Source organism: Agelaius tricolor, unplaced genomic scaffold, assembly GCF_023055355.1.
Source record: "Agelaius tricolor isolate 1412-34295 unplaced genomic scaffold, bAgeTri1.0.p SCAF_138, whole genome shotgun sequence".
NCBI lineage: Eukaryota > Metazoa > Chordata > Aves > Passeriformes > Icteridae > Agelaius > Agelaius tricolor.
In genome coordinates, this window is record NW_027269398.1 from 41,235 (window position 1) to 58,861 (window position 17,627).

The 17,627-nt window shown below is 47.8% G+C and overlaps 1 protein-coding gene across 1 annotated transcript in view; it reads left to right on the top strand.

Annotated features, from left to right (window-relative positions):
* The window catches only part of LOC139586776 (E3 ubiquitin-protein ligase BRE1B-like), a 60,458-nt gene that overhangs the window by 885 nt on the left and 41,946 nt on the right, over positions 1-17,627 (top strand). Inside the window, 2 exon segments of the mRNA XM_071420398.1 lie at positions 2,925-3,092; positions 9,566-9,734. Coding sequence (XP_071276499.1) covers positions 2,925-3,092; positions 9,566-9,734 — 337 coding nt within the window.

Here is a 17,627-nt window from a genome sequence, read left to right on the forward strand (position 1 = left end):
CGTGGGAGGGAGAAAAGGGCAAAAATTGGGGGGAAATTGGGGGAAATTTGGGGTTTAGGGACACCTGGGCACAGCTGGGGAACAGCTGGGGACACCTGGGAGGGGGTGGGGCAAAAAAACCCCGTGAAAATCGGGTGAAAAATGGGGATTTTGGGGTGCAAAATTGGGGATTTTGGGGTTACCTGGGCACAGCTGGGGGGGAGAAATGGGGGGAAATTGGGGGGAAATTCAGTGGAAATTGGGGGAGAATTTGGGGTTTAGGGACACCTGGGGACAGCTGGGAGGGGATGGGGCAAAAAAACCCCGTGAAAATTGGGGGGAAAATGAGGATTTTGGGGTGAAAAAATGGGGATTTTGGGGTTACCTGGGCACAGCTGGGCACACCTGGGGGGGAGAAAAGGGAGAAAATTGGGGGAAAATGGGTGAAAATTGGGGGGAAATGGGGAAAAATTTGGGGTTTAGGGACACCTGGGGACAGACCTGGGCACAGCTGGGAGGGGATGGAGCCAAAAAAACCCGTGAAAATTGGGTGGAAAATGGGGATTTTGGGGTTCAAAAATGGGGATTTTGGGGTTCAAAAATGGGGATTTTGGGGTTACGGGGGAGGGAGAAAAGGGCGAAAATTGAGGGAAAATCGGTGAAAATTGGGGGGAAATGGGGGAAAATTTGGGGTTTAGGGACACCTGGGCACAGCTGGGACAGGTAAGACACGAAAAATTGGGGTTAAAAACACCAAAATTGGGATTCTGGGCACTGAAACCGCACCTGGGCACAGCTGGGGGAGGGAAAATGGGGGAAAATTGGGGGGAAATGGGTGAAAATTGGGGGTTTAGGGACACCTGGGCACAGCTGGGGGAGGGAAAATTGGGTGAAAATCAGTGAAAATTGGGGGTTTGGGCACAGCTGGGCACAGCTGGGCACAGCTGGGCACATCTGGGCTCAGTCCCCTCACGTGTGCAGGACGAGATGGAGGTGGAGAGTCGGCAGGTCCAGGACAAGGACTTGTCACACCTGTGTCACCTGTGTCACACCTGTGTGTGTCACACCTGCCTGTGTCACACCTGTGTGTGTCACACCTGTCTGTGTCACACCTGTGTCACACCTGTGTGTGTCACACCTGCCTGTGTCACACCTGTGTCACACCTGTGTGTGTCACACCTGTCTGTGTCACCTGTGTCACACCTGTGTCACCTGGGAGTGTCACACCTATGTGTGTCACACCTGTGTCACCTGTGTCACACCTGTGTGTGTCACACCTGTGTCACCTGTCCTACCTGTCCATGTCTCACCTGTCTGGTGTCACCTGTGTCACCTGTTCCTCATCTGTCCCTCACCTGTCCCACCTGTCTGGTGTCACCTGTCCCCCACCTGTCCCCAGGATGGGATGGACGTCAAGGTGCTGCAGTTCCTGTCCCACCTGTGTCACCTGTCCATGTCCCACCTGTCCCTCACCTGTCTGGTCTCACTTGTCTGGTGTCACCTGTGTCACCTGTCCATATCTCACCTGTCCCTGTCCCCACCTGTCCCCAGGATGGGATGGACGTCAAGGTGCTGCAGTTCCAGAACAAGAAGCTGTGTCCCACCTGTGTCACCTGTCCCACCTGTGTCACCTGTCCCACCTGTGTCACCTGTCCATGTCCCACCTGTCCCTCACCTGTCTGGTGTCACCTGTCCATATCTCACCTGTCTGGTGTCACTTGTCCCTATCTCACCTGTGTCACCTGTCTGTCCCTTACCTGTCCCCAGGAGGAGATGGACGTCAAGGTGCTGCAGTTCCTGTCCCACCTGTGTCACCTGTCCCTCACCTGTTTGGTGTCACCTGTCCATGTCTCACTTGTCCATGTCTCACTGTCCCATGTGTCTCAGCTGTCCCACCTGTCCCTTACCTGTTCATGTCCCACCTGTCTGATCTCAACTGTCCCACCTGTCCCTGTCTCACCTGTCTGGTGTCACCTGTCTCACCTGAGCATGTCTCACCAATCCTCCCTGTCCCTATCTCATCTGTCCATATCTCACCTGTCTGGTGTCACCTGTCCCTGTCCCTCACCTGTCCCCAGGAGCAGATGGACGTCAAGGTGCTGCAGTTCCTGTGTCACCTGTGTCACTTGTCCCTCACCTGTGTCACCTGTGTGTCCCTCACCTGTGTCACCTGTCCCTGTCTCACCTGTGTCACCTGTCCCTGTCTCACCTGTGTCACCTGTCCATGTCTCACCTTTGTCACCTGTGTGGTGTCACCTGTCCCCAGGAGGAGATGGACGTCAAGGTGCTGCAGTTCCACAATAAGAAGTTGTGTCCCACCTGTCTCACCTGTCCATGTCTCACCTGTCCATATCTCACCTGTCCCACCTTTCTCACCTGTCCATATCCCAACTGTCTCACCTGTCCATGTCTCACCTGTGTCACTTGTCCATGTCTCACCTGTCCCCACCTGTCCCCAGGAGGAGATGGACGTCAAGGTGCTGCAGTTCCTGTGTCATGTCACCTGTCCATATCTCACCTGTCCCCACCTGTCCCCACCTGTCCCCAGGAGGAGATGGACGTCAAGGTGCTGCAGTTCCAGAACAAGAAGCTGTGTCCCACCTGTGTCACCTGTCTCACCTGTCTCACCTGTCTCACCTGTCCATATCTCACCTGTCTGGTCTCACCTGTCCATATCTCACTTGTCTGGTGTCACCTGTCCCTCACTTGTCTGGTGTCATCTGTCCGTATCTCACCTGTCCATGTCCCACCTATGTTACCTGTCTGGTGTCACCTGTCTGTCCCTCACCTGTCCATGTCCCACCTGTCTGGTGTCACCTGTCCCACCTGTCCATGTCTCACCTGTCCCCACCTGTCCCCAGGAGGAGATGGACGTCAAGGTGCTGCAGTTCCTGTGTCACCTGTGTCACCTGTGTGTCCCTCACCTGTCCCTTACCTGTCCCCAGGAGGAGATGGACGTCAAGGTGCTGCAGTTCCGCAATAAGAAGTTGGCCGAGCGGCTGGAGCAGCGCCAGGCGTGCGAGGACGAACTGCGCGAGAGGATCGAGAAGCTGGAGAAGCGCCAGGCCACCGACGACGCCACCCTGCACCTGGTCAACCGCTTCTGGGCACAGGTGAGGGGCACCTGGGGACACCTGGGGACACCTGGGGGCAGCTGGGAGGGGATGGGCAAAAAAAAACCCCGTGAAAATCGGGTGAAAAATGGGGATTTTGGGGGTGGAAATGGGGATTTTGGGGGTGAAAATGGGGATTTTGGGGTTACCTGGGCACAGCTGGGAGGGAAAAATGGGAGAAAATGGGTGAAAATTGGGGGTTTAGGGACACCTGGGGGCACCTGGGAGGGGATGGGCAAAAAAACCCCGTGAAAATCGGGTGAAAAATGGGGATTTTGGGGGTGGAAATTGGGGATTTTGGGGTGGAAAATGGGGATTTTGGGGGTGAAAATGGGGATTTTGGGGTTACCTGGGCACACCTGGGAGGGAAAATTGGGGGGTTTAGGGACACCTGGGCACACCTGGGGATACCTGGGGGAACCTGGGAGGGGATGGGCAAAAAAACCCCACGAAAATTGGGTGAAAAATGAGGATTTTGGGGGTGGAAATGGGGATTTTGGGGTGGAAAATGGGGATTTTGGGGTTGGAAATGGGGATTTTTGGGGTGAAAATTGGGGATTTTGGGGGTGAAAATGGGGATTTTGGGGTTACCTGGGCACAGCTGGGTACACCTGGGGGCAGCTGGGAGGGGATGGGCAAAAAAAACCCCGTGAAAATCGGGTGAAAAATGGGGATTTTGGGGGTGGAAATGGGGATTTTGGGGATGGAAATGGGGATTTTGGGCATGAAAATGGGGATTTTGGGGGTGAAAATTGGGGGTTTTGGGGTTACCTGGGCACACCTGGGGATACCTGGGGGAACCTGGGAGGGGTTGGGCAAAAAAAACCCCATGAAAATCGGGTGAAAAATGGGGATTTTGGGGGTGAAAATTTGAGATTTTGGGGGTGAAAATGGGGATTTTGGGGTCAAAAATGGGGATTTTGGGGTTACCTGGGCACAGCTGGAAGGGAAAAATGGGGGGTTTAGGGACACCTGGGCACACCTGGGGATACCTGGGGGCAGCTGGGAGGGGTTGGGCAAAAAAAACCCCGTGAAAATCGGGTGAAAAATGGGGATTTTGGGGGTGGAAATGGGGATTTTGGGGTTACGCGGGCACACCTGGAACAGGTGAGACACCCAAAAAATGGGGTTAAAAGCACCAAAATTGGGATTTTTTAGGCACTAAAGCCACACTTGGGCACACCTGGGGGAACCTGGGAGGGGTTGTGCAAAAAAAACCCCGCGAAAATTGGGTGAAAAATGAGGATTTTGGGGGTGGAAATGGGGATTTTGGGGGTGAAAATGGGGATTTTGGGGTGGAAAATGGGGAATTTGGGATTGGAAAATGGGGATTTTGGGGGTGAAAATGGGGATTTTGGGGTTACCTGGGCACAGCTGGGTACACCTGGGGGCAGCTGGGAGGGGATGGGCAAAAAAAACCCCGTGAAAATCGGGTGAAAAATGGGGATTTTGGGGGTGGAAATGGGGATTTTAGGGTGGAAAATGGGGATTTTGGGGTTACCTGGGCACAGCTGGGAGGGAAAAATGGGAGAAAATGAGTGAAAATTGGGGGTTTAGGGACACCTGGGGGCACCTGGGAGGGGATGGGCAAAAAAACCCCCGTGAAAATCGGGTGAAAAATGGGGATTTTGGGGGTGGAAATTGGGGATTTTGGGGTGGAAAATGGGGATTTTGGGGGTGAAAATTGGGGATTTTGGGGTTGGAAAATGGGAATTTTGGGGTTACCTGGGCACACCTGGGTACACCTGGGGGCACCTGGGGGAACCTGGGAGGGGATGAGCAAAAAAAACCCTGTGAAATTTGGGTGAAAAATGAGGATTTTGGGGGTGAAAATGGGGATTTGGGGGGTGAAAATTGGGGATTTTGGGGTTGAAAATGGGGATTTTGGGGGTGAAAATGGGGATTTTGGGGTTACCTGGGTACAGCTGGGGGAACCTGGGGGAACCTGGGGGCACCTGGGAGGGGTTGTGCAAAAAAAACCCCGCGAAAATTGGGTGAAAAATGAGGATTTTGGGGGTTGAAAATGGGGATTTTGGGGGTGAAAATTGGGGATTTTGGGGGTGAAAATGGGGATTTTGGGGTTACCTGGGCACAGCTGGGGGGGAAAATTGGGGGGTTTAGGGACACCTGGGCACACCTGGGGATACCTGGGGGAACCTGGGAGGGATGGGCAAAAAAACCCCACGAAAATTGGGTGAAAAATGAGGATTTTGGGGGTGGAAATGGGGGTTTTGGGGTGGAAAATGGGATTTTGGGGGTGAAAATGGGGATTTTGGGGTTACCTGGGCACAGCTGGGAGGGAAAAATGGGGGAAAATTTGGGGGTTTGGGGACACCTGGGCACAGCTGGGGGCACCTGGGAGGGGATGGGCAAAAAAACCCCACGAAAATTGGGTGAAAAATGAGGATTTTGGGGGTGGAAATGGGGATTTTGGGGTGGAAAATGGGGATTTTGGGGGTGAAAATGGGGGTTTTGGGGGTGAAAATGTGGATTTTGGGGTTACCTGGGCACACCTGGGGACAGCTGGGAGGGGTTGGGCAAAAAAAACCCCGTGAAAATCGGGTTAAAAATGGGGATTTTGGGGCTTGAAAATGGGGATTTTGGGGTGAAAATTCGGGAATTTGGGGTTGGAAATGGGGATTTTTGGGGTGAAAATTGGGGATTTTGGAGGTGAAAATGGGGATTTTGGGGTTACCTGGAGACACCTGGGGGCACCTGGGAGGGGTTGGGCAAAAAAAAAACCCCATGAAAATCGGGTGAAAAATGAGGATTTTGGGGGTGGAAATGGGGATTTTGGGGGTGAAAATGGGGATTTTGGGGTTACCTGGGCACAGCTGGGAGGGAAAAATGGGAGAAAATGGGTGAAAATTGGGGGTTTAGGGACACCTGGGGGCACCTGGGAGGGGATGGGCAAAAAAACCCCCGTGAAAATCGGGTGAAAAATGGGGATTTTGGGGGTGGAAATGGGGATTTTGGGGTGGAAAATGGGGATTTTGTGGTTGAAAATGGGTATTTTGGGGTTACCTGGGCACAGCTGGGAGGGAAAAATGGGGGAAAATTTGGGGGTTTGGGGACACCTGGGGACACCTGGGAGGGGTTGGGCAAAAAAAACCCCGTGAAAATTGGGTGAAAATTGGGGATTTTGGGGGTGAAAATGGGGATTTTGGGGGTGAAAATTGGGGATTTTGGGGGTGAAAATTGGGGATTTTGGGGTTACCTGGGCACAGCTGGGAGGGAAAAATGGGGGAAAATTTGGGGGTTTGGGGACACCTGGGGACACCTGGGAGGGGTTGGGCAAAAAAAACCCCACAAAAATTGGGTGAAAATTGGGATTTTGGGGGTGAAAATGGGGATTTTGGGGGTGAAAATGGGGATTTTGGGGTCAAAAATGGGGATTTTGGGGTTACCTGGGCACAGCTGGAAGGGAAAAATGGGGGGTTTAGGGACACCTGGGCACACCTGGGGATACCTGGGGGCAGCTGGGAGGGGTTGGGCAAAAAAAATCCCGTGAAAATCGGGTGAAAAATGGGGATTTTGGGGGTGGAAATGGGGATTTTGGGGTTACGCGGGCACACCTGGAACAGGTGAGACACCCAAAAAATGGGGTTAAAAGCACCAAAATTGGGATTTTTTAGGCACTAAAGCCACACTTGGGCACACCTGGGGGAACCTGGGAGGGGTTGTGCAAAAAAAAAACCCCGCGAAAATTGGGTGAAAAATGAGGATTTTGGGGGTTGAAAATGGGGATTTTGGGGGTGAAAATGGGGATTTTGGGGTGGAAAATGGGGAATTTGGGATTGGAAAATGGGGATTTTGGGGGTGAAAATGGGGATTTTGGGGTTACCTGGGCACAGCTGGGTACACCTGGGGGCAGCTGGGAGGGGATGGGCAAAAAAAAACCCCGTGAAAATCGGGTGAAAAATGGGGATTTTGGGGGTGGAAATTGGGGATTTTGGGGTGGAAAATGGGGATTTTGGGGGTGAAAATTGGGGATTTTGGGGTTGGAAAATGGGAATTTTGGGGTTACCTGGGCACACCTGGGTACACCTGGGGGCACCTGGGGGAACCTGGGAGGGGATGAGCAAAAAAAACCCTGTGAAATTTGGGTGAAAAATGAGGATTTTGGGGGTGAAAATGGGGATTTGGGGGGTGAAAATTGGGGATTTTGGGGTTGAAAATGGGGATTTTGGGGGTGAAAATGGGGATTTTGGGGTTACCTGGGTACAGCTGGGGGAACCTGGGGGAACCTGGGAGGGGATGGGCAAAAAAACCCCACGAAAATTGGGTGAAAAATGAGGATTTTGGGGGTGGAAATGGGGATTTTGGGGTGGAAAATGGGGATTTTGGGGGTGAAAAATGGGAATTTTGGGGTTACCTGGGCACACCTGGGTACACCTGGGGGCACCTGGGAGGGGATGAGCAAAAAAATCCCTGTGAAATTTGGGTGAAAAATGAGGATTTTGGGGGTGAAAATGGGGATTTGGGGGGTGAAAATTGGGGATTTTGGGGTTGAAAATGGGGATTTGGGGGGTGAAAATTGGGGATTTTGGGGTTGAAAATGGGGATTTTGGGGGTGAAAATGGGGATTTTGGGGTTACCTGGGTACAGCTGGGGGAACCTGGGGGAACCTGGGGGAACCTGGGAGGGGATGGGCAAAAAAACCCCCGTGAAAATCGGGTGAAAAATGAGGATTTTGGGGGTGGAAATGGGGATTTTGGGGGTGAAAATGGGGATTTTGGGGTTACCTGGGTACAGCTGGGAGGGAAAAATGGGGGGTTTAGGGACACCTGGGCACAGCTGGGAGGTGATGGGCAAAAAAAACCCCACGAAAATCGGGTGAAAAATGGGGATTTTGGGGTTACCTGGAATTTTTTTCACCCGTTTTTAACCCTTTCCTCCCCAGCCGGATTTGGGTCGATTTTAGGGTTTTTTTAACCCATTTTTCACCGTTTTTCACCATTTTTAACCCTTTCCTCCTCATCTGGTTTTGGGGTAATTTTGGGGGGTTTTTTTAACCATTTTTCACCGTTTTTAAACCATTTTTAACCCTTTTCTCCCCAGCCGGATTTGGGTCAATTTTGGGGTTTTTTCACCCGTTTTTCACCCATTTTTAACCCTTTCCTCCCCAGTTGGATTTAGGGGTAATTTTGGTTTTTTTTAACCATTTCTAACCTGTTTTTAACCCTTTCCTCCCCAGCTGTATTGGGTCAATTTTGGGGGTTTTTTTTAACCCATTTTTAACCCGTTTTTCACCCGTTTTTAACCCTTTCCTCCCCACTTGGAATTGGGTCGATTTTGGGGTCATTTTGTGGGGTTTTTTAACCCATTTTTAACCCATTTTTAACCCTTTCCTCCCCAGCTGTATTGGGTCAATTTTGGGGTTTTTTTAACCCATTTTTCACCCGGTTTTCACCCGTTTTTCACCCTTTCCTCCCCAGCCATATTGGCCTCGGTTTTGGGGTCATTTTGGGCTAAATTTGGGGGTTTTTTAACCATTTTTCACCATTTTTAACCCTTTCCTCCCCAGCCGGATTTGGGTCAATTTTGGGGGTTTTTAACCCATTTTTAAACCCATTTTTAACCCTTTCCTCCCCACCTGGAATTGGGACATTTTTGGGGTTTTTTTAACCCATTTTTCACCCATTTTTCCACCCATTTTTAACCCTTTCTTCCCCAGCTGGATTTAGGGGTAATTTTGGTTTTTTTAACCCATTTTCCACCCATTTTTAACCCTTTCCTCCCCAGCTGGTTTGGGAGGAATTTTGGGTTTTTTAACCCATTTTTCACCCGTTTTTAACCCTTTCCTCCCCAGTCAGATTTGGGTCAATTTTGGGGTTTTTTTAACCCATTTTTCACCATTTTAACCCTTTCCTCCCCAGCTGTATTGGGTCAATTTTGGGGTTTTTTCACCCATTTTTCACCATTTTTAACCCTTTCCTCCCCAGCTGGATTTGGGTCAATTTTGGGGCTTTTTTAACCCATTTTTCACCATTTTTCACCATTTTTAACCCTTTCCTCCCCAGCTGTATTGGGTCAATTTTGGGGTTTTTTCACCCATTTTTCACCATTTTTAACCCTTTCCTCCCCAGCTGTATTGGGTCAATTTTGGGGGTTTTTTAACCCATTTTTCACCCATTTTTAAACCCATTTTTCACCCATTTTTAACCCTTTCTTCCCCAGCCGGATTTGGGTCAATTTTGGGTTTTTTTAACCCATTTTTCACCCGTTTTCAACCCTTTCCTCCCCAGCTGGATTTAGGGTCAATTTTGGGGCAATTTTGGTTTTTTAAAACCAATTTTTCACCATTTTAACCCTTTCCTCCCCAGCTGTATTGGGTCAATTTTGGGCTTTTTTTCACCATTTTTAACCCATTTTTAACCCTTTCCTCCCCAGCCGGATTTGGGTCGATTTTGGGGCTTTTTTAACCCATTTTTAACCCATTTTTAACCCGTTTTTAACCCTTTCCTCCCCAGCTGGACTCGGAGGTCCAGGCCCTTCTTCGTCGCTGCGACGGCGCCGCCGGGGGCGGGGGAGGGGCCGGGGGTGGGGGAGGGGCGGCCCCGCCCCCCCCCGGGGACCCCCCCGGGGACCCCCCCGAGCCCCCCCCAGGGAACCCCCCCGGGGAAGGGCCCGAAAGGAGAGGTCAGAGGGGGGGAGGGGAAATTTGGGGGAAAATTTGGGGGGAAAATTTGGGAATTTTTGGGAAAAATTTGGGGAACATTTGGGGGCGAAATTTGGGAAATTTTGGGTAAAAATTTGGGGGCGAAATTTGGGAAATTTTGGGGGTTTTGAGGGAGAATTTGGGAATTTTGGGGGGAAAAATTTGGGGGTTTTGGGGGGAATTTTTGGGGGGAATTTGGGGGGAAATTTCGGGGATTTTGGGGATTTTGGGGGAAAATTTGGGGGGAAAATTTGGGGGAAATTTGGGGAGAAAATTTGGAGGTTTTGGGGGAAAATTTGGGGATTTTTGGGGGAATTTGCGGGGGAAATTTGGGAGGAAATTTGGGGGAAAATTTGGGAAATTTGGGGGAAAATTTGGGGATTTTTGGGGGGAAATTTGGGGAGTTTTGGGGGAAAATTTGGAGGTTTTTGGGTAAAAATTTGGGGAATTTTGGGGGGAAATTTGGGGATTTTGGGTAAAAATTTGGGGAATTTTGGGGGAAAATTTGGGGGTTTTGGGGGGAATTTTGGGGGTATTGGGGGAAAAATTTGGGGAATTTTGGGGGAAATTTGGGGATTTTGGGGGGAAATTTGGGGAGTTTTGGGGGAAAATTTGGGGGTTTTTGGGTAAAAGTTTGGGGATTTTTGGGGGGAAATTTGGGGAGATTTGGGGGAAAAATTTGGGGGTTTTGGGGGAAAAATTTGGGGAATTTTGGGGGGAAATTTGGGGATTTTGGGTAAAAATTTGTGGGAACTCGGGGGGAAAAATTGGGGATTTTTTGGGTGTTTTGGGGGGAAATTTGGGGGAAAATTTGGGGGTTTTGGGGGAAATTTGGGGTTTTTTGGGCAATTTTGGGGGAAAATTTGGGGATTTTGGGGAAATTTGAGGGGAATTTTGGGGAAATTTGGGGGAAAAAATTGGGGAATTTTGGGGAAAATTTGGGGGTTTTTGGGCAATTTGGGGATTTTTGGGATTTTGGGGGAAATTTGGGGGGAAATTTGGGGGATTTTGGGGGGAAATGTGGGGGGAAAACTGGGGGGAAATTTGGGGATTTTGGGGAAATTTGAGGGGAAAAATTTGGGAAATTTGGGGGGAAAATTGGGGGAATTTTGGAGGGAAATTTGGGGATTTTGGGGGGAAATTTGGGGGAAATTTGGGGGTTTTGGGGGAAAGATTTGGGGGAAATTTGGGGGGAAAATTTGGGAATTTTGGGGAAATTTGGGGGGAAAATTTGGGGATTTTTTGGGGGGAAGTTTGGGGGTATTGGAGGGAAATTTGGGGATTTTTGGGAAAATTTGGGGGAAAATTTGGGGGTTTTAGGGGGAAATTTGGGGAATTTTGGGCAATTTTGGGGGAGAATTGGGGATTTTTTGGGAATTTGAGGGAAAAATTTGGGGTAAAACTTTTGGGGGTTTGGGGGGGAAATTTGGGGGTTTTTGGGGGGAAAAAATTGGGGATTTTGGGAGGAAATTTGGGGATTTTGGGCGGAAAATTTGGGGAATTTTGGGGGAAAAATTTGGGGGTTTTAGGGGGGAAATTTTGGGGATTTTGGGGGGGAAATTTTGGGGGTTTTTGGGGCAATTTTGGGGGAAATTTTTGGGGGTATTGGGGGAAAAATTTGGGGGTTTTAGGGGGGAAATTTAGGGATTTTTGGGGGGAACTTTTGGGGCTTTTTAGGCAATTTTGGGGGAAATTTTTGGGATTTTTTGGGGGAAATTTGGGGGGGAAATTTGGGGATTTTTTGGGTATTTTAGGGGGAAAATTTGGGGGGGAAATTTGGGGTTTTTAGTGGGGATATTTGGGGATCTTTGGGGCTTTTGAGGAGAAAATTTGGGGGAAAATTCAGGGGATTTTGGGGGGAAATTTGGGGGGTATGGGGGGGAAATTTGGGGATTTTTGGGGGAATTTTTTGGGGAAAATTGGGGGTTGTTGGGAGGAATTTTGGGGAAAATTTGGGGGGAATTTTGGGGGAAATTTGGGGGAATTTTGGGGGGGAATTTTGAGGAAATTTGGGAGGAAAATTTGGGGTAAAACTTTGGGGGTTTGGGGGGAAATTTGGGGATTTTTGGGGGTTTTGGGGGAAAAAATTGGGGATTTTGGGAGGAAATTTGGGGATTTTGGGCGGAAAATTTGGGGAATTTTGGGGGAAAAATTTGGGGGTTTTAGGGGGGAAATTTTGGGGATTTTGGGGGGGAAATTTTGGGGGTTTTTGGGGCAATTTTGGGGGAAATTTTTGGGGGTATTGGGGGAAAAATTTGGGGGTTTTAGGGGGAAATTTAGGGATTTTTGGGGGGAACTTTTGGGGCTTTTTAGGCAATTTTGGGGGAAATTTTTGGGATTTTTTGGGGGAAATTTGGGGGGGAAATTTGGGGATTTTTTGGGTATTTTAGGGGGAAAATTTGGGGGGGAAATTTGGGGTTTTTAGTGGGGATATTTGGGGATCTTTGGGGCTTTTGAGGAGAAAATTTGGGGGAAAATTCAGGGGATTTTGGGGGGAAATTTGGGGCATATTTGGGGCAAATTTGGGGATTTTTGGGGGGGAAATTTTGGGGGGAAAATTTGGTTGATTTTAGGGGGAAATCTGGTGTTTTGAAAAATATTTGGGGATTTTTGGAGAAGTTTTATGGGGAATTTTGGGTGATTTTGGGGGAGAATTTGGGGGGGGATTTTTGGGAATTTTGGGGAGAAAATTTGGGGGGAAATTGGGGGATTTTGGGGGAAAATTTGGAGGAAAATTTGGGGCAAATTTGGGGATTTTGGGGGGTTTTGGGGAGAAAATTTGGGGGGGAAATTCGGGAATTTTTGCACGAACCCGTCCTAATTAGCATAAATGAATATTTGACGATTTTCAGAGGCGTGGGCGGGGCCAGAGGAGGGCGTGGCCTCGGCCCCTCCCCCGCCCCCCCTGGGGTTTTGGGCCATTTTAGGGATTTTAAGGGGGAAATTTGGGATTTTAGGGAGGAAATTCAGGTTTGGGTGGATTTGGGGGATTTTAGGGGATTTTTAGGGGAAAATTTGGGGATTTTTGGGGGAAATTTGGGGGAGAAATTTGGGGATTTTGGGAGGAATTTTGGGGGAAAATCTGGGGATTTTGGGAGGGAAATTTGGGGGTTTTGGGGAATTTTGGGGGGAAATTTTTGGGATTTTTTGGGGGAAATTCTGGGGGTATTGGGGAAAAATTTGGGGATTTTAGGGGGGAAATTTGGGGATTTTGGGGGGAAATTTTGGGGGGGAAATTTTGGGGGTTTTTGGGGAATTTTGGGGGAAAATTTGGGGATTTTTGGGGGGAAATTTTGGGGTTTTGGGGGGAAAATTTGGGGGGAAATTCGGGGATTTTGGGGGAAAAATTTGGGTTTTGGGGGGAAATTTGAGGCAAAATTTGGGGAAAATTGGGAGGAAATTTGGGGGCAAAATTTGGGGATTTGAGGGGGAGATTTGGGGATTTGTGGGAATTTGGGGGGAGAATTTGGGGATTTTTGGGAATTTGGGGGGAAATCTGCAGCAAAATTCGGGGAATTTTTCTTTGATTTTGGGGGAAATTTGGGATTTTGGGGTGGAAATCGGGATTTTAGAGGGAATTTGGGGCTTTTTGAGGACTTTGTAGGATGGAAATTTTGTGAATTTTGGGGTGAAAACTTCAATTATGATTTGCATGAACCTGTCCTAATTAGCATAAATGAATATTTGATGATTTTCAGAGGCGTGGGCGGGGCCAGAGGAGGGCGTGGCCTCGGCCCCTCCCCCCCCCCAGGCTGAGCTTTGCCCCCGAGGCCGTGGCCAGGCTGGGGGGGGCCCTGGGCAGGGTCCAGAGGGGGCTGCAGCACCTGGGGGGGCTCCTGAGCTCCAACCGTGAGTGATGGGGGAAAATGGGGGGAAAAATGGGGAAATTGGGAAAAATGGGGGTTTAGGGACAGCTGGGGGGAAAATGGGAAAAAATTGGGTGAAAATTCAGTGAAAATTGGGTGAAAATTGGATGAAAATCGGTGAAAATTCAATGAAAATTGGGGGGAAAATGGGGGGAAGTTGGGGAAAAAATGGGAGAAAATTGGATGGAAATTGGGAGAAAATTGGGTGAAAATTAGGAGAAAAATTAGGAGAAACTTGGGAGAAAATGGGGGGAAAATGGGGGAAAATTTGGTGAAAATTGGGGGAAAATTGGGAGAAAATTGGGAGAAAATGGGGGGAAAGGGGTGAAAATTTGGGGGAAATTGGGAGAAAATGTGGTGAAAATTGGGGGAAAATTGGGTGAAAAATTGGGGGAAATTGGGGGGAAAAATGGGGGAAAAATGGGGGAAATTGGGAGAAAATCGGTGAAAATTCGGTGAAAATTGGGTGAAAATTGGGAAAAAAATTGAATAAAATTGGGTGAAAATTGGGAAAAAATTGAATAAAATTGGGTGAAAATTGGGAAAAAAATTGAATAAAATGGGGTGAGAATTGGGCGAAAATTGGGAGGAAATTGGGTGAAAATTAGGGAAAAAATGGGGGAAAATTGGGTGAAGATTGGGGGGAAATGGGAGGAAATTGGGGGAAAATTGGGGGGAAAAATGGGGGAAAATTGGGAGGAAATTGGGGGGCAATTGGGTGAAAATTGGGAGAAAATTGGTGAAAATGTGCTGAAAATTGGGGGAAAAATTCAGTGAAAATTGGGGGGAAAATGGTGGGAAATTGGGGAAAAATTCAGTGAAAATTGGGTGAAAATTGGGGAAAATGGGGGGAAAATTGGGAGAAAATTGGGGTGAAAATGGGGAAAAGTTGGGTGGAAAATTAGGGAAAAATGGGGGGAAATTGGGAGAAAATCGGTGAAAATTGGAGGAAATTGGGAGAAAAATCAGTTAAAATTGGGGGGAAATTGGGGTGAAAATTGTGGAAAACTCGGTGAAAATTGGGTGGAAATTGGGGTGAAATGGGGGAAAGTTGGGTGGAAAATTAGGGAAAAAATGGGGGAAATTGGGGAAATTGGGAAAAAAATGGGGGAAATTGGGGGTTTAGGGACACCTGGGGGGGCTCCTGAGCTCCAACCGTGAGTAATGGGGGAAAAATGGGGGAAAAAATGGGGAAATTGGGAAAAAATGGGGGAAATTTGGGGGTTTAGGGACAGCTGGGGGGGAAAATGGGAAAAAATTGGGTGAAAATTCAGTGAAAATTGGGTGAAAATTGGGAAAAAAATTGAATAAAATTGGGCGAGAATTGGGCGAAAATAGGGGGAAAATTCGGAGAAAATTGGGGGGAAAATGGGGAAAAAATGGGGGAAAATTGGGAAAAAAATTGGGTGAAAATTGGGGAAAAATTGATCAAAAATTGGGGGAAAATGGGAGAAAGTTGGGTGGAAAATTGGGGGGAAATGGGGGGAAATTGGGGAAAAATGGGGAAAAAATGGGAGGAAATTGGGTGAAAATTGGGAGAAAATTGGTGAAAATGTGCTGAAAACTGGGGGGAAAATGGGGGGAAAATTCAGTGAAAATTGGGGGGAAAATGGGGAAAATGGGGGGAAAATTGGGAGAAAATTGGGGTGGAAATGGGAGAAAGTTGGGTGGAAAATTAGGGAAAAATTGGGGGAAATTGGGAGAAAATTGGTGAAAATTCGGTGAAAATTGGAGGAAATTGGGAAAAACATTGGGGGAAAATTGAGGGGAAAATGGGGGGAAATTGGGAGAAAAATGGGTGAAAATGAGGGAAAATTGGGTGAAAATTGGGAGAAAATTTGGGGAAAATTGGGTGAAAATTGGGGGAAATTTGGGGGAAAATGGGTGAAAATTGGGGTGAAAATGGGAGAAAGTTGGGGGAAATTAGGAGAAAATTGTGGAAAAATGGGGGAAAATTGGGAGGAAAATGGGGTGAAAATTTGGGGTAAAATGGGGGAAAATTGGGTAAAAAATTGGGAGAAAAGTGGTGAAAATTCGGTGAAAATTGGAGGAAATTGGGAGGAAAATTGGAGGAAAACTGGGAGAAAAATCAATCAAAATTGGGTGGAAATTGGGGGGAAAATGGGGAAAAAATGGGGGAAAATTGGGAAAAAAATTGGGTGAAAATTGGGGAAAAATTGATCAAAAATTGGGGGAAAAATGGGAGGAAATTGGGTGAAAATCAGGGGGAAAATTGGGAGAAAATTGGGAAAATTTGGGGGAGAAATTGGGGGAAAATGGGGGAAATTGGGGGTTTAGGGACACCTGGGGGGGCTCCTGAGCTCCAACCGTGAGTGATGGGGGAAAAATGGGGGAAAAATGGGGAAATTGGGAAAAAATGGGGGAAATTTGGGGGTTTAGGGACAGCTGGGGGGGGAAATGGGAAAAAATTGGGTGAAAATTGGGTGAAAATTGGGTGAAAATTGGGGGGAAAATGGGGGAAAAATTGGGGGGAAATTGGGAGGAAATTGGGGGAAAATTGGGGGGAAAAATGGGGGAAAATTGGGAGGAAATTGGGGGGCAATTGGGTGAAAATTGGGAGAAAATTGGTGAAAATGTGCTGAAAATTGGGGGAAAAATTCAGTGAAAATTGGGGGGAAAATGGTGGGAAATTGGGGAAAAATTCAGTGAAAATTGGGTGAAAATTGGGGAAAATGGGGGGAAAATTGGGAGAAAATTGGGGTGGAAATGGGAGAAAGTTGGGTGGAAAATTAGGGAAAAATGGGGGGAAATTGGGAGAAAATCGGTGAAAATTGGAGGAAATTGGGAGAAAAATCAGTTAAAATTGGGGGGAAATTGGGTGAAAATTGTGGAAAACTCGGTGAAAATTGGGTGGAAATTGGGGTGAAAATGGGGGAAAGTTGGGTGGAAAATTAGGGAAAAAATGGGGGAAATTGGGGAAATTGGGAAAAAAATGGGGGAAATTGGGGGTTTAGGGACACCTGGGGGGGCTCCTGAGCTCCAACCGTGAGTAATGGGGGGAAAATGGGGGAAAAAATGGGGAAATTGGGAAAAAATGGGGGAAATTTGGGGGTTTAGGGACACCTGGGGGGGGAAATGGGAAAAAATTGGGTGAAAATTCAGTGAAAATTGGGTGAAAATTGGGAAAAAAATTGAATAAAATTGGGCGAGAATTGGGCGAAAATTGGGGGAAAATTCGGAGAAAATTGGGGGGAAAATGGGGAAAAAATGGGGAAAATTGGGAAAAAAATTGGGTGAAAATTGGGGAAAAATTGATCAAAAATTGGGGGAAAATGGGAGAAAGTTGGGTGGAAAATTGGGGGGAAATGGGGGGAAATTGGGGAAAAATGGGGAAAAAATGGGAGGAAATTGGGTGAAAATTGGGAGAAAATTGGTGAAAATGTGCTGAAAACTGGGGGGAAAATGGGGGGAAAATTCAGTGAAAATTGGGGGGAAAATGGGGAAAATGGGGGGAAAATTGGGAGAAAATTGGGGTGGAAATGGGAGAAAGTTGGGTGGAAAATTAGGGAAAAATTGGGGGAAATTGGGAGAAAATTGGTGAAAATTCGGTGAAAATTGGAGGAAATTGGGAAAAACATTGGGGGAAAATTGAGGGGAAAATGGGGGGAAATTGGGAGAAAAATGGGTGAAAATGAGGGAAAATTGGGTGAAAATTGGGAGAAAATTTGGGGAAAATTGGGTGAAAATTGGGGGAAATTTGGGGGAAAATGGGTGAAAATTGGGGTGAAAATGGGAGAAAGTTGGGGGAAATTAGGAGAAAATTGTGGAAAAATGGGGGAAAATTGGGAGGAAAATGGGGTGAAAATTTGGGGTAAAATGGGGGAAAATTGGGTAAAAAATTGGGAGAAAAGTGGTGAAAATTCGGTGAAAATTGGAGGAAATTGGGAGGAAAATTGGAGGAAAACTGGGAGAAAAATCAATCAAAATTGGGTGGAAATTGGGGGGAAAATGGGGAAAAAATGGGGGAAAATTGGGAAAAAAATTGGG